The 26,736-nt window shown below is 42.1% G+C and overlaps 1 protein-coding gene across 1 annotated transcript in view; it reads left to right on the top strand.

Annotated features, from left to right (window-relative positions):
* The first annotated feature begins 5,087 nt into the window (after positions 1-5,087).
* The window catches only part of tsc22d2 (TSC22 domain family 2), a 32,669-nt gene continuing 11,020 nt past the window's right edge, over positions 5,088-26,736 (top strand). Inside the window, exon 1 of the mRNA XM_066709555.1 lies at positions 5,088-7,726. Coding sequence (XP_066565652.1) covers positions 5,778-7,726 — 1,949 coding nt within the window. The 5' untranslated portion in view covers positions 5,088-5,777. The remainder of the gene's footprint in view (positions 7,727-26,736) is intronic.

Below are 26,736 nucleotides of genomic sequence, written 5' to 3'. Positions count from 1 at the left end.
CAGAGCAGACCTCGTATTAAAGCACAGGCTCCTGTCAGTGCGGAGGCCTGGATCCCGTCCAGAAGTCAAGCTCCGCAGAGGAAGTGTTATTTCTGCATTACAGTTCTGGCAAATACCTTACTGTGTTGTTTATCTTATTGTTACCCAGCCTCCTATTATCAGCTGTGTGTCATTTCCCGAGGACAGCAGTGGATTCCTTTCGTCTTCGGTGTGCTGCTGCCTTGAAGACAGTTTGCAGAAGATTGTTAATTTTACAGATCAGGAGCAATGTGCCATTCATGAAGTGGGAGGGCAAAGCAGTTTGGCAATCTTACTTACACACATACACACACACACACATAAACAAACTTTTACAGACACCTCGTAAGAGCCCAGTATTTGTTTTATATGAATTTCCCTGCTTTTACTGTTCAAAAACCTCACATGACTTTTGGTTAATGTTCTTGCAGTTGAGAGCTTAATAGATTATATTTACTGAACCTATGAATGCCCCTGTTACTGACGTGCAGGAACCAGGATACATGGTCTGCAACACATATAAGGGATTGTCCAGACAGTCTCTTCTCTGTCCATCTGCATAGACTTCCGTTGGCTGCATGTCTTACAATAGGGGGACTCTTACCAAATAGAGACAGATGTACAGTTTGGAAACTTATTCTAACTCTGCTTTACGTTTTATTCCGCAGCCAGTCATGAATTCCTCCATGGGCCGAAAACCTGGTTGGCTGACGTGCTCTCTCACTAGTACCATGTCTCGTGGTTACAGGAAGGTGGTTTGACAGGGACCCATCTTGCTGAGGGCTGCAAAAGACTGCATGTGAGCAGATGGAATGAAGCAGGATGTCATGTAAATGCATTCTGAGATCAAAAGCAGGGGACGTTCGTCTGCGCTGCAGCTCAGGAAACGGACGCAAACAGGTTGAGGCTGCAGAGCAGACATGAGAACCTCGCAGGGGGTGGAAGCAGACAGGTAGGTACAGCTTGAAGTGGCAGAGAATGCACAAGAAAAAGGCAGGGGAAGAGAAAGGGATAACATGGTTCAAATTAAGGTGTAGACATGGGTAAAGCACCCAGACATGGGTAAAGCACCTTGATTAAGTGTTAAATAACTAGCTTAGCTACAACCTTGGTCCAAGTGCACAGTTGCTTTGCAGATTTAGCCAGGTTTACTCCCACCATGGGTAGTCAAGGGAACCAGTGAAGGTGAATTGAGAAGTTTAGTTCTGGCGAGTTCCTGTAGGACAGCAGCAGCGGCTTTACTTTATCATAACTTTGGCGTGAGTTTGGGAGCTGGGAGACGTGCAGCAGACTGCAGGGCCTGACTGAGGCCTGTGTTTAAACATATCAGTCAGCAGGACCTTCCCAATCTCAGTCTCAGCAGAGGAAATAAGAAGAAATTACCAGTACCAGGCCACAAGTTACACCCAGAAATGTTCCTGACCGCATTATACTCCCCTAAGACAGTTTGTAAATAGGCTTTAAAAAAAAAACAAAAAAGAATGAACAAAAAACAAACCCCACACATTTATTAAAAAAAATATTCTTTCATGCTTTGAAGGCTGTGGCTAACGCAGCACAGTATCTCATTCGCTGAAGCAGCTCGCTTTCTGTTGGTTGGCTGTGTTCCGCCTCTCGGGATGATTGGCCGAGCATTTTTTTGTGCACAGGTCTGCTTTATTTTCGTGTGTAGAGAAAGCTACATTTAAAATGAGTTATTGCAGATTTATTTCTTGTTGTGTAAATTTACTCAGCTAAAATGTTCTGATGTTTCTGCTAGTGTGAATAAGAACTGTGTCCACTGGAACAGAAACATTCTGGATTCTATATCTGCCTGCCTGCCTGTCTGTGTGTTACTTTTCCCGCAGAACCACTGTCTCTATACCTTGTGTGTACCCCAGCGTCTGCAGTCGCCATTTCTGGAATAACATTTGAACCATCCAGTCCAAGAACACCTGCAACAAACCCCCGACACATTAAACCACAACCTGTATAGTCGCATGAATTAAGATGTATGACTGAAACTGTCGGGGCACTGCACTCCTATTTATTCCCTTCTTCTCCATAGTGTAATTCAATACTCATGACGATATCAGTTCTTTATATATGTCCTTGCCAAAATCAGAAGAGAGTTATAAAGATACAATGTGTATGTGTGTGTGTGTATCAGTTTTCTTTTATGTCAGGATTTCTATTTTCAGGCTACTCCATTAATAGCTGAAGTAAATTCTGCCCACTGCAGTGTAATACACTTTCCATGGGTTTGAAATGACATTGTAAGATTCTGAGGATTGATGTAAAACTCTTCAATATTTATTTTACAAGCCAAACAAACACAGAACCCACCAACAAAACAAAGCGTCAGATTCAATCCATGTTCACTGCAGAGAGGCTCTAAAAAAAGTCAGGGCAGGATCTGGAAAGATCTGTGCCGAGTTTTTAATTGGTAATTAAAGCTAGGATTACAGAACCAAACAATATGTTACAGCTGAAGCCTGACATGGGGTAGTTCCCGTGATATCTAGTTGTAAAAACCTTTCTAATTCACATATTGTCTAAGAGCCTTACATAATAAGGAATTAGGTATATAGTTGAAATATGATCTGATTTCTAGACTTACGCTGCAACCTTACAAATCAAACAGCTGAGGTTCTGTTTTGTTCTTGTGCAGGGCTAAGTGGAGGCACTGCAGGTTTCTTCTAATCAGAGAGGCAGCTCCCGACCTTTCATTGGTATCTGCTGAACTCTCTGGGTCAGTGAGAGACCAAAGCAGCAGCTCAGCCTCCTTATGCAACCTGCCTGCTCCAGCTTTGTGTTACTGGGAGACTGACACAATGTGGACACCAGCAGCTAAAACACCTCCACCTCTGGAACAAAGTATTCTAAACATGTACCTGCCTTGTGTAGTGTAGTATTTTGTCAGAACTCAATATCATTATGTAAATTAAGAACATGTACAAAACTATATACAATGTTGTTGTTTTTGTTTGTTTGATTTGATGGGGGGTTACATACTTATAATAAAAACTAAAACGATTCAGCTGTGGTTACTCAGCAGGATATAGCTTTTGAAAGGATGTGTCAAGGGATTATGAAGGTTCACGTGTCTGTAGCAGGAATGTTAAGGCTCTGATGTATCTGCTATTCGGGAAAAACAAAACATGTAGCCTTTCAAAGTTAAAATAAGTAAACGTGTGTAGTAACAGTAGCAGGTTGAGCCAAGACAGAGGTTGCACCGTTTTCCAGAGAAGAGAAAGTGAAAAGACAATGACCTGGCCTGGGCAACTGAATGTGTGAAGAAGACACACCTTTGTTTTGTTTCCTGGATTGTGGGAAAATGCACATGATAGACACTGAGAGCTCCATGCTGGGGATAAAAGGCTTACCTCCAGGATGGGGCAGGGAGCAGTAGAGCAGTGATAGTCAGCAAGGTAAAGGAGGGCAATAGAAATTATCTTTAATCACTCAAACGCTGAGGGAAGAAAAGAGAAGATAAAGCTAAGCAGAGCAAAGAGAGATATACCTGCAGCATTCACCAAGACATCTCAAACAACTAAACCTACCCCAACATAAATGAAGTTTATCACCATGCAGTATGACAAGTATAATTACCTTGCTCCAATACTTATACTTATCATTGTAGACTACAGCTACTGTACATATCATAAAATTGATACTATTATTGGCAGTCCACCTTCAAAGTTAATAAATTGCTCGTCTACTGACTAGCTAGTGAGGTAAAATAATTAAGCCACCATAAAATATACCAAAAGAAAATCTGTGTTTAATGTAATCAGCACTTGATCCTACTGGGACCAGATATCAACAGTATGACTATATTGTAATCAAAATATGTATTAATTGCTGTAAATAAGCATGATCATCTCTTGCCACTTGAGGTCAAGTGCAAAGTATGTAAGAATGTAGCAACCACCCACGGCACCTTTCATTACAGAGCAACATAATGAGTTCCCATCAAACTCAACACATTCAAATATAAACAAAGTCACTAAGTTGCCATATGAGGTGGGTGGAAATGTATCAAAGCGGCACATTTCAGGTCATACGTGAATATATAAAGCACCAGGAAATTAAAGAATGCCCTAAAGGTGTATGGTAACAGGGTGTGTCCTTCAGACCTTTGGATAACACTGTGGCCTTGACTTTTCACTCTTCGCTCTTGTGTCCTAGTACTAGAGTAATGGGAATGGGAGCCCAGAAACAGGGGACCTTAAAAAAATCTACACATTGGGGAAATTAGTAAGAGGTTTTTAAATATTGTCTTACTGTTTTTCTTGTTGTGCTATCTTAAATTAGGAATTTGTTTTCAATGGACTGCCAAATTATATTTCATTTCATGTAAAATTGGATTTCTTTCAATTTCAGCCCCCATGAAGGTAGATACTAAACTAGGACACTAGGGCAAATGTTGCAGACACCTGCCATTTCATAGTTGGGAGATGTCTATATGTTTCTATTTTTGAATATAAAACTTTGCTCTTTTAGAATTATTTTCTTTTTATTATGTAGAAAATTGCATAACCCCTGACAATGTACATTCAAACCAAAATGCACTCTACCTTCTTGCAAAATGGGTATCATTGGGTAAAGGAGTACATGATTTGAATTGCCTATTCATTCCCTTTCATGAATACTTAATTATACTTACTGAGTTGAAGAACTGTTATAAGATAAACACTTCACATATAAGTATCCAAAGCATATAGATGGCTCAAACTAAAACAGGAATTGCCTCACACTTAGTATTTCTCGCAACAGAAGACTAGGAAGGAAATCTCATGGATGAGGTATGTTTTTTTATCTACTTTCCAACTACACTATTCAAGCTACAGAACATACTGCCAGCACAGTATGAATCGAAACCCTGTGCAGTGACGTCAAACCAGCGTTAGTTCAAAAGTTACGTACGTCTGCTTGGAGCACAATACGGATTTTGCGGAGCTGCCTGCCTAGTGGGCGTGGGTGGAGGATGGAGGCCCAAAAGTGCAGATACTCTCTATTCCTCACCCCCGTACGTACGCAGCCTGCGCAACCCTCCCAGAGTGCAGTGCGTTTCTCATATAGCCATCTTGTCGAGTGAGGGAGGAAGGGAGGTAGTTTGTGAATTTCAGTTCCCTGGTGTCTGTGAAAAAGAGAACAACTGGAGTCGGGGGATACCGAAATCAACTGCGTTTTTCAATCTTTCCCCTATCAAGGTCCATCGTTTTCATCTGAGCGGGACAGGGCGAATATAAACGTGGTCTACAGGATGTCGTACTCGTTGGTTCCCAGGTAGAAAAAGTGTTATAAAAAGGGAGAGTTCTTGGGGAGCGGGCCCACCTCAGACTAAAGTAGCTGCAGCGGCCGGGGATCCGTATCTGCGACAGCGGTCTGCCGACAACTCCGGAGCCGGGACTTCACTTGATCGAGCAGGCCGGCTTGGAAAGCAACAGAAAAGGAAGCAGCCGTCAAACAGACATCGCCGGAGACAGGAACTGCATTGCCGGAGTTCAGAAGGTTTGGGCTTGTGTGTTTTTAAGTCGTGTAAAGCAACAGGAGGCAAGAGGAACGGAGGATGACGTATAATCCTGTTGCTAACAGTTATAAACTGTGAAATCGTTAGCTTATAGACTTTTACATTTTATTTCTATTTTTTCCCCGGGGGAGGGGGGTGGGGGGTAAGACTCTTCACTTTTCCTGTGTGAAGGAGAGAGAGAGAGAGAGAGAGAGAGAGAGAGAGAGAGTGTGTGTGTGTGGAGTTATCACTCGAGGTGCTCAAAATGTCGAAAATGCCGGCGAAAAAGAAAAGCTGCTTCCAGATCACCAGTGTGACACAGGCGCAGGTTGCGGCCAGCAGCATCACGGACGACACGGAGAGCTTGGACGACCCGGACGAATCCCGGACCGAAGACGTGTCATCGGAAATATTCGACGTGTCCCGGGCCACGGATTTTGAACCGGAGGGAGTGTGCGATAGGAGTTCGTCCGAAGAGACTCTGAACAACGTCGGCGAGACGGAAGCCTCCGCAGTGGTGGCACCTCATATACCTCAAGATGGGCAGCTACTGGCAGGGTCGGGGTCTCCCAATGGGGGGCACCCTTTGAGAAGCACAGTCTTGGCAGGCGTCGTTCATGGCAATCCGCAAGTTTTGGGAACAGGATTAGCGGCGGCAACTGCAGCGGCCCAGCCCCCTCCCGCCGCGGCTGGAAACGTGCAGCAGCAAACAGGACCCGCCGGCGCCGGAGGGGCGGTAAATGCGGCCTCGGTCACCTCTCAGCCTGCTCCTGCCGCCGTCGCCGCAAGTACAACTACTACTACAACTACAACTTGCAGTTCACGTTTCAGGGTCATCAAACTTGATCACGGTACAGGAGAGCCCTTCAGGAGGGGGAGGTGGACTTGCATGGAGTTCTATGAGAGAGATTCTGAAGGCTCCATTATTACCAGGACTGTGGATAGCATTAAGCACCCTACCTTGGATCACAACACAGACAGGGACAGCGGGCTGGGAGCCACTGGGGGCTCTGTAGTGGCCCCCACAGCTCACTCTGTGCTGGGTTTGGACTCCATGGCCGACGGCTCCTTTGCTCCTCACCCTCAACAGACGGATCCGCAGAGTTACAACATGGGGCACCAGACTTTCCAGCCCCCTGGGTATTCCCCTCAAGTGATGGCAGGGCCTGCACAGCAGGTAGCGCAGGGGGGCATGCAGCCTACTGCCCCCCAGAACATCCTGCCCCACGGGCACAATGGCCTGAGTATGCCGTCACTTCAGACCATGCCCTTGCAGCAGGTGCAGAAGTCACCCAGCCTGGCCCCCCAAGTCACCCAGCCTCCGCAGTTTGCCTACACAACCCAGGCCCACCAGCTCGGCCCCAGCCATCACTTGTCCAGTCAAGGCTCTCTGGTACCCGGCACCCAAGGGGATTACCGACAGCAGCAGCACCTACCTGTCATACACCCCCAGCCTGGCGGATTGCCGGGGGCTACAACACAGGGCCTCCCCGTGGCCAGTCTTCCCGTGGCCCAGCCTCTCAGTCAGGGCCCTTCGCCTGTCATGACTCCTGCTGCCAGCGGCGTGGCTCCAGTGTTGGGGCTTCAGGGCCAGTCTGCTGACTCGGCTGGGCAGGGTGCTGTAGGATTGCCGGGTGGCCAGACGTCACTGCAACAGTCTTGTACTGGAGGAGGAGGTGCAGCACAGCAAGGTGTGGGTTCAGTGCCTGGAGTGGCGCAGCCTTTAGGGGTGGGGGGAGGAGGAGGTCCAGTGTCGGGGGGACCAAGCAGCCCTCACACAGTGGCCCCCGGCGTCCAGAACATGCCTGCTGTCGTGTCCAGTACTGGCATCACGAGCGGGTCGACCAGTGTGCCTACCGCAGTGCCCAGCACATCCAGCACTCCCATCTCCATGCCAAATGCCCTGTCGGCAATCGGACAGTCGCAGGTGCCCCAAGGCACCAACATAGGGGCGCAGACCGGGGGGTTGGTGATGCAGGGGGGTGCCGCCCCCCCTCCCACCTTCAATCAGTTCCCAGCCCAGGCCACCATCAGCCAGGTGGATGAGAACCGAAGGAAGTCAGATGCCCTACCTCAGCCCCCAGCCACGTCGGGAAAAGACCTGATGAAGCCTTTGATTCCAGAGCCCCTGCAGCTGTCTGCAGCCACCCCCATGAACAGCTTGACCACCACAATGTTCGGCATTCCCATTCCCTTGGACGGCGATGAGGACAGGTATGACTTGCTTTTTTTAACAAAAGTATTTATTCCAGTAACGACATCAGCGCACATCTCATAAAAGTTAATCGTGCACGGGAGTATCAATACTTCATATTTATTTTTAAATCAGTACTTTCAGAATACCATGAAAAGGTCAAATTGTCACTTAATTTGTAGATCAGAAATAAATGTAGATCTTCCCATTTATTTTTTAATTTCAAAGATACTGCTTTCAGGAAACAGCCTGCTTTGATTTTTGCTGTGTTAAAAATGCTCCTGGTGAGTCAGTAACCAGAGAAGTGATAAACCTATCAGATCCCACTGATTTACAGGATGATTTAGGTTTGCTATAAAGAGATCTTGCTGTTGTTAAAGCAAATTAACTTCACTGCGAGAACAAGGTAATTGCAACCCAGGCACAGGCCCGAATGCTCTCATACAGGGAATGTCATGGAATGGAATGTGTAGCATGGTTTAAAACGGCTGACTATATACATCCTCCTGCTCCTTGTGTTAAAGCATGACTGTGTTGTATTGCACAGATTTGTAGGTGAGTGAAGATGCATTGCAGTGTATGACGCACACACAGTTCAGAAACCCACACTTCTGAAAAGGGGTGTGTCAAGCTGGGTGCAGGCACAGTGTCCATGCTTTGAGAATTGCTGTCACTTTCTTAAATGCATTGCTTTGCTACTGTCACTTGATAAAGACCATGGGAGGCAGTGGATAATGGGAGGGTTCCTGTAAGGCTTTGAAAAGAAATATATATCAGATTAACTGTGGAGGTCTGCAAATGAAAGCAGAGGCGGACCTTAAATTCCATTTCACAACTGTTTTGGATTTCCAACAGCACACAGTTTGCCTCCTTGGGTATTTTCATAAAACCGTATTTTGGCATTGCAGAAAAAAACATTTTGCTCGTTATTGTTGGACGCAGTTGTAGCAGGAATTCAACCAAGCAGTGCTGGCACACAGGAAGGAAATACAGTACATTTGGTGTTTTTTCATTAGTGCATTAATATGCTGGAGTACAACGGACTCTGTAATAATCACTCATGACTGTCCTTCACCACTACGCACCTTAGCTTTCCATTTAGTAATAAACAGGCTTCTTGTAGCTACAGATTGCCAATTAACCATTAAATAATTGAATGTGTGTTACAGAGAAAGTAATTCTGCAATCCATTTGAGTCAGTTTCCCCATATTTTGGGCTTTTTACTAATTTCTTAGTATAACCACTTTTAATGTTTCTTTTTTTACCCCCCCTCCCTCCCCTTTAAAGTTTGCTTCTAATTTGCAACACTGCATAGATCACCCATTGAATTTAAATAATGGATATTTTATTCACAAAGATTTCACTGTACTCACTGTATAAATCTGAGGGTTCTCCATTTCCTTGTCGCAGTGAGTGAAGTTATTTCCCTGAATAATACAACATGAATGGATAATGAAATTTGTTACATATTCTGTGCATGTCTTTATTCACTTCACTGCTGGTGAAAATCCCCATAAAACCAAGCAAGGCCCGATACAGATAGAAATATTCTCTCTTCATTATAAAGTATACAATGTCAATTTATTTCTGATTTTCTGACCAGAAGAAGAATGAATGCAGATTTTTCCTGGTACATGAGGAATTTATAGCGCAGTCCCCCTTTCCTAACACCATTTTGTTTAAATACTTCAGACTGTGTGAAATGTATTGTCTTTATTTAACAAATTCATGTATATTTATCACAGTAAGATGCAAAGTACTTAAGAACTTTGCTCGACTTGGCAAACTTTTTGAGCTAGTTTTTTGCATTCATGAATAATACAAACACAATTTTGCAGAAGTTACTTTTTTGCTAAGAATTTTCTTATCTGCCATGACATCACTGCTTTATCAAGAAATATGACTATTTCACCTACTGTTCCCAGTATCTGCAATATTATGACATCATTTGATTTGGCAGTACTAACCTATAGTTAAGAGATTTGTCCTGGCAGCAGCTTACCTCGACACTCTAGTGGTCTAACTAGGTTTTTTTTTTTTTTTTAATATACAGGCTCAGCTTTTCATTTGAAGTCTTTGGGCCTGTCAGAAATCTGGGATTGTACATGCATGTCTGGATTTCCAGGGTATATACAAATTCGCTTATTTAGCTTTAATCGCACAGATCAAGTGCTGGTTTCTTAAGTGTCTGGTGGACAGAATTTGAATCGTGACAATAACAAAGGCAGATGTGTTTCTAATGTTGCCGTTTTGTAGCTTCCTTGAACTGTAGGGGGTGTGCCATTTAACATTCCCATTGCATGTCTACTTAAAATCTATCATTCAGCTGAACAGACCTGGCTGAAAATCATTGCTACCCTGGTGATATATTCCAGCTCAAAGTTTGGTTCCTGGTGAGGAGTTACTTATAGTGATATCAATTGGCTGCCTTGTAGAAGGGAAAACTACAGATTACTAAGTGTTCCAGTAAATCACTCAAGCCTTCTCTTAAGCATACCTTCAGAGAACAGCAGGGTGTTTGTCAAATGTTTCTGTATTTTTAAGAAGTAGTGGTTTAAGTTTTTTTTTAATAAATAGCTGGGTTGTACACTTAAATTGGTCAGGAACATTCCCGATCTAGTTTGGGAAGGTGAACATTTGGACATATTTAAAGGAAAAACAAAAATAAATAAATACATTAAGTAAATCTGCATTCCCTGGAAGAAGATAAAAATCAACTTGATCTAGGCAGTGCATGAAAAACTGCAAGTCTACAAAGCGTGCTCAGAGTGGATCATTTAAAAAAGTTTTGACCGGTTTAGGAGTTTAGACGCATCTGTGCATGGCTTGAAACCGAGTGAGTGAGCTATGCTGTGCATGGCAAAGTGCTTATGTCTGGACAGTGCTCCTGTCACTTGTCTCCAGCTTGCAAGGACACCATTTCTAGTTCAGTACAGCCCCTCTTCTTGTCCTCCTATTGGGCAGTAGACAGTAGCTGCTCTTAAGCACTTGATGTGAACAGATAAGATGCAGCTGAGCAGGTCTCAGGGTAGTTATGTGTTTTTAATGGCTGTTTTCTCATCTGATATCTTTTCTCAATTTGTTTGATGTATTAATTTTAATTAATTGAAGTACTAACAGGAAATTCTAATTTGATTTAAAATCTTCGATTAATTCCTATAGATGTAGCAACCACACGAATATTTGCAGATTGTTCAATAAATTCCATCAAATGAAATGTAAATTATTTGAAATGTTTTGTGAAGCCTCTGACCTCTGTAGGTGTACCGAGCTGCTGAAGGAGTTCCCGAAGAACATTCCAAGCTGGCAGAAGCTCATGTGTTTTCAGATCTTGTCGGTGTAGAAATTATTGGAATTGGAATTTAACCTTCTCAAAGGGGTTTATTTATTTCCTTCTATTTTTAAATCCTTAAAAGTAAGATTTCAACAGCTCGGAGAGGGTGGGGTGGCTATTTATCTCCAGTGTCTATGGGACTGCATCCAGGCAGAGAGATGAAAAGTGAGATTTTGTTTTTGCAAGGAAGACTTTTCCCTGTCTTTGCCCTTCAAGGAGTGCTGTTGCTTGCTGCTTGTTTTAAACATCTCTGCTGGCAAGACTGGCTAAGGGGGTAGTGCTGGGGGATGGGGGCAAAGGGGCATTAGGGGAGCCCTGCCAGGTTGGCTGGAATGAAGAGAAGAGAACCACTCGTTTTCCAGAGATAGCTGACTCGAATGAACTCCCAGGGTCACATTCCAGAGCCTCCCATGAAAGCCTTTGATTGTCAGAGCCGTCCCCCTGCTCCCAGCACTAGATCAAGGGGGACCCCTTTCTCTGGCCAACTCTTTGCACTCTCACTGGGTGCATTAAGCACTTCAGTCTTTACCTCATACCCTTAAAGTAAAGTAATAAGATATAATCACTGGGGATTTGATGAAGGGGCATGTTTTAAATGGACTCTTTCAAATTATAATAATGTGCTTGACCTACGCATTGCAAAAGTGCAACTTTTGTTTGAAACCAATTTTTTGCTTAGGAGTGACAATGCAATGTCTTGGGATATGAACAACTACAACTACAACAAAAAAAACTAGGAGTATTTGGTCTTTGCCCAGTGGGCAAACAAGTCTTAACAAGGGCTTAACATAGAGCTAAGAACCTTAATAAAAAAAGACAGTGTGGTAACAGTTTGTGTAAATAAATTATAAGGGAAATAAATACAAAAGTGGCTTTTGCACATTTATGAAGTGCTGGACTATGGAAGACAATTGTGGTTATTTTTCAAAGAGCTGCAGGGACTCCTGTAGCTGCTGCTTAAGGGAAGCTCAGACAGCGTTGTTTTTGGACCTTTCTTTCCTGGCTGGTGGGCACTTGTCTTGTACTTCAGTGTTCCAGTACGGTCCCTCGGCTCCTAGCTGATCTTACAGAAGCAGTTGTCCCGACATCCCAGGCTTGCCTGATTCTGTGCTTTTTAGTCCATTTTACCCAACAGATGAAATGGCTGATCTGACTGCTGGGTGTACAGCAAAACTTAATGTCTACTGTGACAGAAGCAGGACCACCAGACTAGTTTGTGTTCTTGCATAGCTGGATTTGAAGCAGGCCCCAAGACAATGGTTTGAACCCACCCTGGACTCTGCAATTTGTTACTTAGGCAGCCGATGTCTGACTAGATCTTTTGGACAATGGGGAATTGGTTGCTTTTCTCCCCCTATTTTTACTTATTTTTATAACTTTTTCTGTGCCTTTGATGCAGCTGTTAAATAGAATGGAGAGCGACGGTGAGACGACAAAGCAAAACCGGCTTGCTCAGTTTATGCCGACTGGGTTTAGAATTAAGTGATCAGAATTGAAATGACCTCAAGTGCTCAAGTGCTGATAAAGTTTTGAGCTTGGAGCCGTTGCTGTTTTCTTGGCTTTGAAGAGCTTTATATTGACAGTGCAACTTGTTTTTTCCTCCTTTTAATTCACTTTGCTTCCTGGATAGTCTTCAATTTGCATTACCAAGTAATGTGGTATGTTTTCTTTTCTTTTCCCTACATTATAATCAGATCCCGCCCAGCAATCTAGGGGGAAAAACTAACAATTTAAGGTTTTTCTTCTATTAATTATATTTTTAAGTTTTATGTAACTGTCATTATTAAGAGTTCTTTTCCACTGGATTATTTCTCCATGATGAACCCAAAAACTAATTACAGAATGGAACCTGTTGCCTGGCTCTTCTGACAAGAATTAAATCGGGGCCTGGCCTTCTGCAGGGCTGTGAGTTAATGTGTTTTCTTCAGTTGAGATTCCTCTATTTTTATGGTTTTGTCTGAATGTGCTTCTGACTGTTAGAACAAGGGCTCACGGTGTTGGAGCAGCCCAGTTAAATACAGTACCCACCTCTTTGTGCAGGTTCAGGTTAGCCTGGGTGGTCAGATAGCTGCAGTTTTTCTTAGTTAATGATTGCCTTTCAAATGAGTTGGTCTCTTTAAGTACAACACCAGTTGGATCTGTTTCAGGACTTCCTCTTACATGCTTAACATGCTAATCATGTCAGCATGTGAACACACCCCCCAGATTTCCTAGATCGGCGAAACGGGATTAATTGTCTGCACATTTTGAAGATGTGGTAATCTTGACTTTATTTTTTATTGTGGTTACAAATCGTTTGTCAAAGAGCCCACTTGGGGGGGAGGGAAGGCTTTCTTATGCTTGGGGTTTTCTGTGGTTTGAATTAAGCACCAAGTTTTTAACCCACGCGTTGTTGATCCCCTTAATAGTTTAACAATGCAGTCATACAGCTGGCAGTGGAATTCCTAAAGCTGCGGAACAGTTGCTGACCTTACCAGTTTCCAGGAGCTCAAGTTTTAGGAGGTCCTGTCAGAGCACGTTGGATTCTACTGAAAAAATGATGAGCAAGTTAAATTACAATGCTTTATTATTTTTTTTTCTGTCCAACCTCATAAATTGTTTATTTTTAGTTTAACTTGGTTTCATTTAACTTTTGTGTTCGGATGGATTCGAAATCAGGCCTTTCTTTCAGCTGAAACTTTTTTCTTCTGAAGACTAGTGCTGAAACCTGTTTGCCTTTATTACCTCTGATCTTCATCTGCAAACTACATGGTCTTTTCCACTCATTGGCATGGGCATGGGCATTACCAGGGTTTTCTTCTGAGGCACCCTCTTTAATTCCTGCTGCAGCCAGACACCTTAAACTTCTCTTAAACTTTAACAAAGCATAGAAACTGCAAACCTACTTATACATAATGATATTGTCATGGAGGGTTGGTAGGGGGTTAGGAAGAGAAAGCAGGAAACTAAAGCAACTGGAATAGTCTGCAGACCCTTTTGAGAGACCTTTAATGTTCTGAAAGGCCTACTGTTTTTATCCTTTCAAGAAAGTGAAGTTTTAAAATCCTGACTCAGATGTGATCTTTTGTTTTGTTACACTTCTTTAATGTCATGTTCTGTTCAAGTGGAAGTTTTCAGGCTTGACAGAAGTGTAGATGGTTTGGGACTTGCCTAGGAGGAGAAGTAATGACTAATTGTGAGTGAAATGAGGACTATACATGTGGCACCCACAGGCTCCTTCTATACAGCTTCTTGTGCTCCATTTGGCTCCCTTCTAAGTGCTATAAAATCTGGAGGATGAAGATTCTTCTTTACTTCAGGATCATTTATTTATTTAGGGAGTTCCTTAGATTATTAAGTTGCCTTTCAGGAGTGGATTCAAGTGCTCTGCAGTTCTTTCTCGAGAGATCGCAGCTGCAAGACACGGAGTCTTTAAATGCCTGATTCTGTGCACGTTCTCTATGTATTGGCATTGTGCACTTGCACCACTGCTTTTCAAATATTAAGTTTTTACTTGAATAAAGCAATTAAACCTTAACTACAGGGAAAGGGGACAGGCATACTTTGAAATAAAAACTGCAGTCTTTTGTCATCTGTCCCATTGGTGTAGTTGTTTGACTTGACTTATGTAACAGAGGCACATGGTAAACCTAGGGGTCGCTTTTAGTGTTTTTATTGAGTAATTTTTAATTCGATCAGTTCTTTTCATTAGCCTACAATACATTGGTACAACGATGATATCCCCCATGTATGTATGTATGTATGTATTTATTTATTTGTAATCCTTCTCCTCCCGCCGCCACACTTGAATGCAGCCTGGTCAAATAACATGGAAATTGCAGCAATGCCTTCACCAAATCTGCAGCTGCCCCCCAGGCCTGTATAGTCTTCAGAACCCTTTGATTTTAAAATGTTGCTTTTCAAATATTCATATTTTGCTTGATGAGGTTAGCGTCTCCCTACCAAGTGCATTGGGGCTAATTTGTCTTTGCTGTGGTACATTTCCTGAACATTGATCACGTGTTAGTTTTTTTTTTTATTTTCACAGGACTTAACTAAACTAACTGCAGACCTGATGAAAAGTCTGAAAAATGACTGGTAGTCTTTCTGATTAAGCAACACACACACCTGGTGGCAAAAAATACTAAAATGAAGATTCTACTACATGTTTGCTTTGTGAATATTCACTTCCATAAACCTGACATTTGCTAGAACTGGAGGAGTGGGGGTGGGGGGGGATTAAGACATTTTACAGATTAAGTGTTCAAAGCCTGTATTGTGTAGAACAAAAAAGGCAGATAAAGTAGGTATTCACACTAAGCTGTTTAAGGTAAGTAGTGTATTATCCTTGGTAGAATCATAAATCTTATGCTTTTTATTTTTTGGGGGGTGTGGGGAGTGCTTCCTTTGTGTAGGTGTAATTTAAGTTCCTGTATGTCTTGTAGTGGTAGTGCGGTACAGGATGTTGCAGGAAAGAGTGCTGGACTTTTGCAGAAGTGGAGTTCCTGCTGAAGCTGTGGTCTGTACGAGTGTCTCTTTCCACCACGCATACTCCAGTATCTAATCTGTCCTCTCAGGGAATTCTCATAGGAGTAATGGTTATTTACCAGCACCTGGGTGTGTTTGAACAGCATGTCCTGTGGAGTAGGAAAATCTGATAACAAACGTATTGCTTTCGTTTGGTAGCACGACTCAACGGAGGGCTTGTAAATTCTGTACTTTCAAGGGTTGAATTTCACTAGCATGAATGGCTAGCTGGTAGGTTTGTGATTGCTTCCCTTTGCTGTCCTCCTGATTCCTGTGAAAACAGTGTCCTCCAGATCACAAGCCAGACCCTGTTTAAAGGACTGGGCTTGTTTCTGCCTCTCAGGAGTACTGAGGGGCAGTTAAAGGGCTCAGTTGTACAGCTTTACCCAACTCTGCACCGGTGAGCGGGGCTTCTGCCTGCCAAACAAAGTAGGTCAAAAGCACGTACTGGTTGTTGTCATCGCAGTTTATTGTATAAAGAGCTTCGTACTGCAGAGATGGGGATCTGTCCATTATACGTGAAGGCTAAGTCAAACTGCGAAGAGGCTCCCCTGACAAGACCTGTCTGTTTTGCTGGTGATATGAAGGCCTGTTGCAGAGGAAATTGATCTTTTCACAGTAAAGGGGAGATGTGAGATTAAGCTTTGAGCTGTGGGGGCTGAACTTTTGACTTGTGCTATGGAGGGGCTTGGCAGATAGGCTGCACTCACAGTGTCGCACAAATAAACTGTGTAATGGAAAATCACTGTCTCTTGCTACTGCTTTGTTTAAAAAAAAAAAAAAAAAAACCTGTTAATCAGTTGAATGATTCAGACTGTGGCCCTCTAACCACCAAGGCATTGTCATCGTGCCCTTCAGCTCTGAAACCGCTTCGTTAAGAAATGATTCAGTGCGTTCTGGTTCCGTAACTTGCCTAGGCTTTGGTGAAGTTATCTTGCAGTGTCTGTGAAGTTTGTGTGAACTCTCAACATCCTGTTTTGCTGCTCCAGAAGCAGCAATGTGCAAAAGGAGGTGGATACCTGAGTCAGAACACAGTCACTAAGGCAAGCCCATGCAGTATTAGTAATTGGTTTTGGAATGCTCCCAGCTGAAAACTCTGCTTCTGCTCCCTCCCTCCCTCCCTCCCTCCCAACTAATTGCTTTGAACTTCAGGATAATTATGTGAAACACAGCTGACTTATAACTTGCCTCTTTCAGGCTTCTCGGCTATTCTCTGTGCATGCATCTTTTTGGTCTGTGCCTTTAGTCATAGTTATGCAGATCGCGCCTCATTGTTCCTGAAAAACTAGAAACGAGGCTTGCATATACAGTGATCCTGCAAGACAACCTTAAGGTGGAAGATCGAAGTCAATTAAGATATTTTCAGAAAAAGATAACTTCACTGAAATATGATGGATAGTCTTGATACCCATGTGAAGAACAAGCCTTTTGATGAAGATCCAGTATCTTTTTAAGACTGAAAAGCCAATTTATATCATGGTGTTGTAGTTTCCATTTGGGAGGGTTTTTTTGTTTTTGTTTTATTAATTTTGGGTTGCCTTTTTTTTGCAATGCTAAGTTTTGAATTGAAATGATTGGTATTAATGCCTTTAATAGATTGATTATATTGGTATTTTATTTGCTGTAATGGACCATAATATTGGTTTGTTGTGCATACAGTTCCTGTGTGGAGAATGGGCTTGACAGAATTACAATATAAGTAGCCTGCAAAAGCACTGTTGTGATGCACTGCAGTCGTTTACTTGGATAGGGATTTAGCACTAGGTTGTATAAGGAGTACAGGGCGCTTATATTTGACATCACAGTAAACCAAGTTCCTGCTGTGGGAAGCTCTTGTTTCCTATCATTTTCTTTCCTTCCAGAATTTGCTCCTCTTTTTAGTGAAGTGACTAGTCCTGATCTTGTCATTAGGTGTTTTGTTTTTAATCAGATGATAATGAGCACAGAGAGCTAGAATGCATTTATTAGTCAAAGTATAACGATTTCCTGTCTGCTTAAGGGCACAAATCTAATAACACTTCCCTTTCCTGCCCTCGTCTGAAAAGCAGCTTCAGTAAAACACACACAAAATGCACACACACAAACCATTGTATTTATTTCACTGTCCCTGGCTTGGCAGATCAAATTATTGGTGCTGAATTAAATGCATATTTTTTTAGAAGACTTTCTTTATTGACAGAACTGCATGGCAACATTTAGAAGTAATGCATCATTCATGGTACAGCTGAGCAGTAACATTAACCTTATACTTTGTGTTTCAGCCATGCCTGGCAGTAGTTAATATTGAACTTATGTATTATGAAAGAGAAGCCATGAAAGACAGCAGTTTTATTTTTTATAAAAACTTTTTATAATTAACCTTTTCACTCCATAACTTTAACTCTTTAATGTGCATGTGCTCGTCACTTGCCCATGTATTTTGTCTTTTTCCTGATTGAGTGGATTGGATTCCTACCATCAGGACTACTATATAAAATGCACGGTTCAGATTTGGTGACTACAAAAGCCACTGTGAGAGACTTAATGTGGGGGTGTTGTCAGAATGGCTTTCATGACAATTTGGTTTATCACTTGTTTCGTTTTTTCCTAAAGGGTAAATGGATGGTGTTATGGTTTTTGACACATTTATCCTTCATCTTAAGTATAATTGCATTACTCCCCCAGGCCCAAGGGAGGTGAAGTATTCGCATATCCATCAACATGGCAGAGACTTGTTCTCTCGCATTCTTTTATAGCGTTGTTGAGAATTGCCCGTCCTAACGTTCCTACACGCCATGGCCGTTCTCTTCCTTACTTGGGGGAAATGCTGGTGCCTGCTCTGGCAGTGCTGGCAGCTGATTGCTATCAATAGCACATGGGAATCTGGATGCTTACACCTGATTGGCAGATCGTAACTGACCCTTGTGTTGCAATGATCACTGGCATCGTGGTGCAGCATTTGTATCATTTGTGTGGCACTCGGACTAATAAACACATTTTGAGACTACTTTTAACCTCAAGCATGAGGCATCAATGACACCCCATTCATTCCCCCCTCTCTGAATTGAGCATTTCAGTGTTTTTTTTTTTTTCTAAAGTTGTGCCCACATTATTTTGAATACTTATTAGAACATCGAGACTGTGCTTTCTCTGTACCCTAACCCCCTCTCATTTGTGTATGTACAGTGAGGGGAAAAAAGTATTTGATCCCCTGCTGATTTTGTACGTTTGCCCACTGACAAAGAAATGATCAGTCTATAATTTTAATGGTAGGTGTATTTTAACAGTGAGAGACAGAATAACAACAAAAAAATCCAGAAAAACGCATTTCAAAAAAGTTATAAATTGATTTGCATGTTAATAAGGGAAATAAGTATTTGACCCCTTCGACTTAGTACTTGGTGGCAAAACCCTTGTTGGCAATCACAGAGGTCAGACGTTTCTTGTAGTTGGCCACCAGGTTTGCACACATCTCAGGAGGGATTTTGTCCCACTCCTCTGCAGATCCTCTCCAAGTCATGGTTTCGAGGCTGACGTTTGGCAACTCGAACCTTCAGCTCCCTCCACAGATTTTCTATGGGATTAAGGTCTGGAGACTGGCTAGGCCACTCCAGGACCTTAATGTGCTTCTTCTTGAGCCACTCCTTTGTTGCCTTGGCTGTGTGTTTTGGGTCATTGTCATGGTATTCCCATCCACGACCCATTTTCAATGCCCTGGCTGAGGGAAGGAGGTTCTCACCCAAGATTTGACGGTACATGGCCCTGTCCATCGTCCCTTTGATGCGGTGCAGTTGTCCTGTCCCCTTAGCAGAAAAACACCCCCAAAGCATAATGATTCCACCTCCATGTTTGATGGTGGGGATGGTGTTCTTGGGGTCATTCCTCCTCCTCCCAACACGGCGAGTTGAGTTGATGCCAAAGAGCTCGATTTTGGTCTCATCTGACCACAACACTTTCACCCAGTTCTCCTCTGAATCATTCAGATGTTGGCAAACTTCAGATGGGCCTGCACATGTGCTTTCTTGAGCAGGGGGACCTTGCGGGCGCTGCAGGATTTCAGTCCTTCACGGCGTAGTGTGTTACCAATTGTTTTCTTGGTGACTATGGTCCCAGCTGCCTTGAAATCATTAACAAGATCCTCCCGTGTAGTTCTGGGCTGATTCCTCACCGTTCTCATGATCATTGAAACTCCACGAAGGTGAGATCTTGCATGGAGCCCCAGACCGAGGGAGACTGACAGTTATTTTGTGTTTCTTCCATTTGCGAATAATCGCACCAACTGTTGTCACCTTCTCACCAAGCTGCTTGGTGATGGTCTTGTAGCCCATTCCAGCCTTGTGTAGGTTTAAAAGAGTGCTCCTAATCTCAGCTCGTTACCTGTATAAAAGACACCTGGGAGCCAGAAATCTTGCTGATTGATAGGGGATCAAATACTTATTTTCCTCATTAACATGCAAATCAATTAATAACTTTTTTGAAATGCGTTTTTCTGGATTTTTTTGCTGTTATTCTGTCTCTCACTGTTAAAATACACCTACCATTAAAATTATAGACTGATCATTTCTTTGTCAGTGGGAAACGTACAAAATCAGCAGGGGATCAAATACTTTTTTCCCTCACTGTATGTGGTAAACTAATTTAAAGTTGTCTTCACAGCAGTGTGTTGCACAATACAGGCCGTCTCTCTGCACTGCCTCTCAGACCCTGCTCCACTGTAAAGAGACCCCATTTTAACTACATAAGGTACTTTTGTTCCTGTGGAGGTTTAATAGTGCAAGAAGCCTAGTGTACAGTATTACATTATGAGGTAATGGTCCACTGTGACAAAGGAGGTTGTGCCAGAACCTGCATAAATCTGCTTTTGGTTAAAATATTTAAACAAGTATAAATCGGCTGCAACTCTACTGGGTAAACGCAACTTTCCGTCCCCTTTGTGATGCTGGTTTAAGCCTGAAGTTGAATAGTGCTGTTTTCTTGCTCTCATTTACTCAAGATCCCCTTCAGACCTTCTCTAAGTGTGTTGGTAATCCTGACTGGGTGCTATTAGCAGTGACGTATTCAATCCCGTTTTGGGGTACGTCTTTGGGGGGGGGGGGAATTTTATTCCAGCTACTCCCTTCTTTGAAAATTTACAAAGGAGTGATTTATGAATGTTGGGATTTTTTGGGGTGGTGGTCTGCTTCGCGGTCTGCTTGTCTTCTGTTCCTTATGCTTTCTTTCCATTTTTGGTTCTTGACTGTGCAGGAATCCCTCGGCAGCTTTCTACCAAGCCTTCCGCTGTCACAAGTCACGGGAGTCAAAGTGCCGCTGTGATAGGTACGGCCTGGTGTGCAGAAGAGCCTGCAGCCTCCGCTCCTGTGTGCATGGGATGCATGGCATTGGCCAGATTATCTTGCTGTGACCTGTATTCTCACACAGAGAAACTCATCCTAAACAAACAAACGCAGAGAGGAACTTTAAACTGCTCCCACGCAATCAGTGCCACATGGCAGTGACTCGGGTTTAGCTCGGTTTAGTTTGGCCCAAATAAGTTAAGTGCAAGAGATGAACGGGGCAAGATCAATATAGATGACTCTGTAGTGTAACTCACAAAATTAGTTACATTATCAACTGAAACTGCAGTAAGCCTACATAATGCTTTTAAGCTCTACATAAGTGTCCCTAGCCAGAAAGAAACAATGAGCAATGACTGGAATTTCGCTGATTTCTTCATAATAGTCTTAGACACTGCCCTTTGTATGGTTACCATCAATTTCAGTGGCTTTCTGCAGGTCTTTAAGTTCATTCATTGTGACATGTTGAGTATTTGAAAGCATATAATATTGAAGGTTTTTACTTTTTATTTTAAATTATAGTGATTTTTTTTTTTTTTTTTTTTTTAATTATTTTTATAAGACTTATGAAAAGGAAAAAAGAAAGCTTCAGGAAATGAAACTGGAGGCGAGAAACTTGAGCGCAAGGTGAAACCTATTGCAAAGCTGCAGTACAGAAAAGCATTTGAATTCAAAGACTATTTACAAGGAAGTGTCATTAGAGAAAGCAGGGCAAGCATTCAGTCTAAAATGTAAAAATGTATCTTACAAATTAAGATTTTGTAAAGCAAATGTCACTAATACATTGGACTGACTGAGATTTGCTTTTAGATGCAGTAACATTTTAAAGGCATCTTGTGGTTTGCTTTGTGCAGTAGAGTTTTTGCATGCTTTTTTTTTTTTAGGCTAAGTCTGAAGCATTTTATATAAACTGCTTAGTGATGAACATCAGCCTGGGTCTCATGCTTTACTTATGCCTGCTATGGTTTCCACTCGGGGACTGAAAGGAAAAATTGTATTGAAATGCTGGACAGTTTCGGGGTGCTGTTGTGCTATTGTGAAAATCCTTTAATTTAAATCTTGAGAGTTTGGAAATTGTTGTTTTCTATGGCCACCTTCAGCATGCTGTTGCCCTCACGATTGAACCCCCTAATGTGTTTTACAGAGGTGTGAACTTTTGTAATATTCCTTCTCAAAGGGGGAGTAATAAAACCCTTCAGCCTGAATGTTTTCTAATGTGTGCAGAGACCGTAGCGGCCATACCCTCGTCCTCGGATGTGAGCATTTTAAGACCACCAACATACTAATGTTTTGAATGGAGCTTCTTAGACTAAAACAAAATAAATTGCATCACATGCAGAGAGAGCGAGAGATGACTGTTAAATGGCATCTTCACAGCCATAGTTAATAATGCTGATATTGTAGATTTCCAATCTATGCCTCCTGCCTCCTGTGGTTTCACTTGCATCACAGCCACTGTTTTGCAATCGCACATGTCCAGCTCCTCATAGTGCTGTTAGTATATTACCTTGGCCCAGTCATTCATGTGCTGTGGTTTCCTGTGTGTATCTGCTGCAAGTTGTTTCTTGTTTCTGAATTGGATTCATTTTTGGCAGAAAGGTGTTGAGTTTACAATCCACTATCTCATATCATAAGTTTCATCTTCGTACTAACTTTACAGATGTTTTTGCTTGTCAATTCAAGTCATCCGTAGGATTAAAACATATTGTGTTTAGGTTGTTTGTTTTAAAGATTTTATTTTAGGTCCTGTACACAACTTCCTTGTAATATATCAATCTGTTTTTGTGGAATTCTTGCTCTGATACAAATTGTGCCCTGTAGCCAGGAAAACATAGGTTCAAATCCAAGCTATGTAATTTGTTGGCACTGAGCTGCTGGGGGTTGCAAGGGGGCTGTGGATCCTTGGTTCACTGTACACATTGGCAACTGTGGGTGTTATCAGTAGAACCGTGTCAGTCCCACACCCAGCACGTACAGCACGCATTTTTGCGCTCTCATCTTCTCGTGTGGAATGTGCCATAAGTCTAGATAGCATGCTTTCTGCAACACGTCTTCAGCTGTGCCCCTCTCTCTGCTGGTTCACGAGGTACAGCTGTGACATGGGCTGAAAGAGCATTTTGTCTATTACAAATTGAGATTGTGAAATAATGTTTCCAAGTTGTATGTGTGAGTGTAGGATTTTTTTTATATATATATATATATATATATATATATATATATATATATATATATATATATATATATATATATATATATATACACACTCACCTAAAGGATTATTAGGAACACCATACTAATACTGTGTTTGACCACCTTTCGCCTTCAGAAGTGCCTTAATTCTACGTGGCATTGATTCAACAAGGTGCTGAAAGCATTCTTTAGAAATGTTGGCCCATATTGATAGGATAGCATCTTGCAGTTGATGGAGATTTGTGGGATGCACATCCAGGGCACGAAGCTCCCGTTCCACCACATCCCAAAGATGCTCTATTGGGTTTAGATCTGGTCACTGTGGGGGCCAGTTTAGTACAGTGAACTCATTGTCATGTTCAAGAAACCAATTTGAAATGATTGGACCTTTGTGACATGGTGCATTATCCTGCTGGAAGTAGCCATCAGAGGATGGGTACATGGTGGTCATAAAGGGATGGACATGGTCAGAAACAATGCTCAGGTAGGCTGTGGCATTTAAACGATGCCCAATTGGCACTAAGGGGCCTAAAGTGTGCCAAGGAAACATCCCCCACACCATTACACCACCACCACCAGCCTGCACAGTGGTAACAAGGCATGATGGATCCATGTTCTCATTCTGTTTACGCCAAATTCTGGTTCTACCATCTGAATGTCTCAACAGAAATCGAGACTCATCAGACCAGGCAACATTTTTCCAGTCTTCAACTGTCCAATTTTGGTGAGCTTGTGCAAATTGTAGCCTCTTTTTCCTATTTGTAGTGGAGATGAGTGGTACCCGGTGGGGTCTTCTGCTGTTGTAGCCCATCCACCTCAAGGTTGTACGTGTTGTGGCTTCACAAATGCTTTGCTGCATACCTCGGTTGTAACGAGTGGTTATTTCAGTCAAAGCTGCTCTTCTATCAGCTTGAATCAGTCGGCCCATTCTCCTCTGACCTCTAGAATCAACAAGGCATTTTCGCCCACAGGACCGCCGCATACTGGATGTTTTTCCCTTTTCACACCATTCTTTGTAAACCCTAGAAATGGTTGTGCGTGAAAATCCCAGTAACTGAGCAGATTGTGAAATACTCAGACCGGCCCGTCTGGCACCAACAACCATGCCACGCTCAAAATTGCTTAAATCACCTTTCTTTCCCATTCAGACATTCAGTTTGGAGTTCAGGAGATTGTCTTGACCAGGACCACACTCCTAAATGCATTGAAGCAACAGCAATGTGAATGGTTGGTTAGATAATTGCATTAATGAGAAATTGAACAGGTGTTCCTAATAATCCTTTAGGTGAGTGTGTGTGTGTGTGTGTATATATGTATATATATATATATATATATATATATATAATATGCACACACACCATGATCACCACCAGCCTATATTGATCCAAAGCTGGATGAAGACCTCCCCAAGATGTTTCCACTTGCTTCAATTCATAGCTTGCCTTTTCCATGTAATTATAAACTTTGCAGGTGTGACTTACGATGTATGGTTTTATGTATGTGCTATTCTGGTGCTCTAATTAATCAAATTACATGATCCATGGTGATTTTCATTCAATGTTGTGAGGAACATCATATTTTGGGGGAGAATTAAGTAATTTCATGTTCTTTTGATTATCAAGAATGTCCATAGTTTTATTTTGAGCCATTATTCAAAAGGAAATCAGAAAGCATCTGCATAAAATGATGTGGAGGCATCAGTGTTTTATAATATACGTAAAATGCAGCACAGAGTAGATGTATTTGGAAATGTAAAGTGGTTAAGCCTGACTTTAGGTAGTGATTTGTGTTTTTTGTTCCCAAATTCATAGATCTATTAAAAAAAAAAAAAAAAATTGGAACCCACACGGTAAAATCAAATGTCAGTAAAGCCAATGATTACAATTAAAACCTCTAGGTGTGGAAGGGATTTAATAAATTGATCGAGTTCCTCTGGCTCTGGGTTGTCTTGTTTTCTTTGTATGAGTTGGGATCAAAATCTTGACTTGGCTTCATCCTTTAAAGTTTGCTGATCTTAAGCTGTTCACCGGTTGCCCAGGGCAAGGCATGTCAGATATTCTATATCAGGCTTTGTTTCTGAGTTGAAGTGCCTCCTCTTTTTTTGCACTGTGTGAAGATCTTGTAAAGGCTGTCTTACTATTGTCTTTTGAATAATTGCTATTGGAAAATCTCACTTTAATTTACTGTTTATCTGTTTATGCCTGATGTATCAAGTCCTGTTAGGACTAGAGCTCAGCTCGGTGTCTTCACAAAGTAACCTGTGAAATAAATGAGTTTAACAATGCAAAGCGTTCAGCCAAATATGATAATTGTAACATAAGCAGTTTCTCATTCGTGTGACTGCTCTTGTTTGTTCGCAGTCCAACTCTCAGACCCTGTGGGCACTGACAGAGCAGATGTATTGTTAGCATTATTTAAACCTGCCACAGGGTACAATTGATGTGGCTCGACCAGGTACGATTCTTGAGAAGTAAAGTGTTGAGCAAGATTGGTCTTGTTTCATTTGTTTCATGTGTGACGGTAGAAACGGTCCCCCAGAACTGTAACCATTTTTTGTTGACCAACGACAGCCCTGTATGGAGAGAGTTTTTATTAGGCTGTAAATGAGACTTAGTTATTCTGGAGGTTTTTTTTGAGTTTTATTAATTGCATGATTTGTCTGTTTTACTGTAAGCCTTTTTTTTTTTAGCTTGTAGGTAACCAATATCAAATATATAATCTCATGTCATGCCCCTTGAGAATTTTTGGAATGATTATGTAATAACAAAAGTGATGTATGGAATTTAGTGCCACAGATGTGTATATACAGATGTGGCCAACAGTATTGGTACCCTTCTACTTTTTTAAAGCTCACAATTGTCTCTGAACTAAGTAGAAATTGACAAAAGTATTTGGTGTCCACCATTCTTTTTTACATTCAGTAGAACAAACTTTTGATTTATGACGTAACATTACTTTAAGTAATTAAACAAATGAAAATGGCACAGACAATTATATTGGGACCCTTAACCTAATATTTTGTTGCATGGCCTTTAGAGACAATAACCAATCAAGCGCTGTCTGTAGCTCTGAATGAGCTTGAGGTTTGATGGGTGCCTTTTCCCATAGCTCTTTCCACAGATGTTCGATGGGATTCAGATCAGGACTCCTAGAAGAGCACTTCAGAATGGTCCAATGTTTTCTTCTCATCCATTCTTGGGTGCTTTTTGAGGTATGTTTCAGGTCATTATTCTGCTTTAGGACTCATGACCTGCAACTGAGACACAGCTTTCTGACACTGGGCTGTACGTTTCATTCCAAAATGCCTTGATAGTCTTTTGATTTCATTGGGGAACAGATTCGAGGCACCCAGTGCCAGAGGCAGCACAGCAGCCCCAAGACATCACTGAGCCTCCTCCATGTTTCACGGTAGCTTTCTTTGAAAGTTTCATTTTTTTTCCCTGTAAACATGGAGTTGTTGTGATTTACCAAAAAAGCTCTATTTTGTTTTGTCTGTCCAAAGGACATTCTCCCAGAAGGACTGTGGCTTGTCTACATGCATTTTGGCAAACTCCAGTCAGGCTTTCTTGTGTTCTCTTCCTGGGTCAACTACCATGGAGCCCATTTTCATTCAGACAGCGACGAATGGTGCGACTTGAAACTGTTGCACCTTGAGCTTGAATGTTGGCTTGGATCTGTTTTGAGGAT

The sequence above is a fragment of the Amia ocellicauda genome, chromosome 7, assembly GCF_036373705.1.
Source record: "Amia ocellicauda isolate fAmiCal2 chromosome 7, fAmiCal2.hap1, whole genome shotgun sequence".
NCBI lineage: Eukaryota > Metazoa > Chordata > Actinopteri > Amiiformes > Amiidae > Amia > Amia ocellicauda.
The sequence above is the reverse complement of the archived record's forward strand: the minus strand, read 5'-3'. Positions and strand labels throughout refer to the sequence as shown.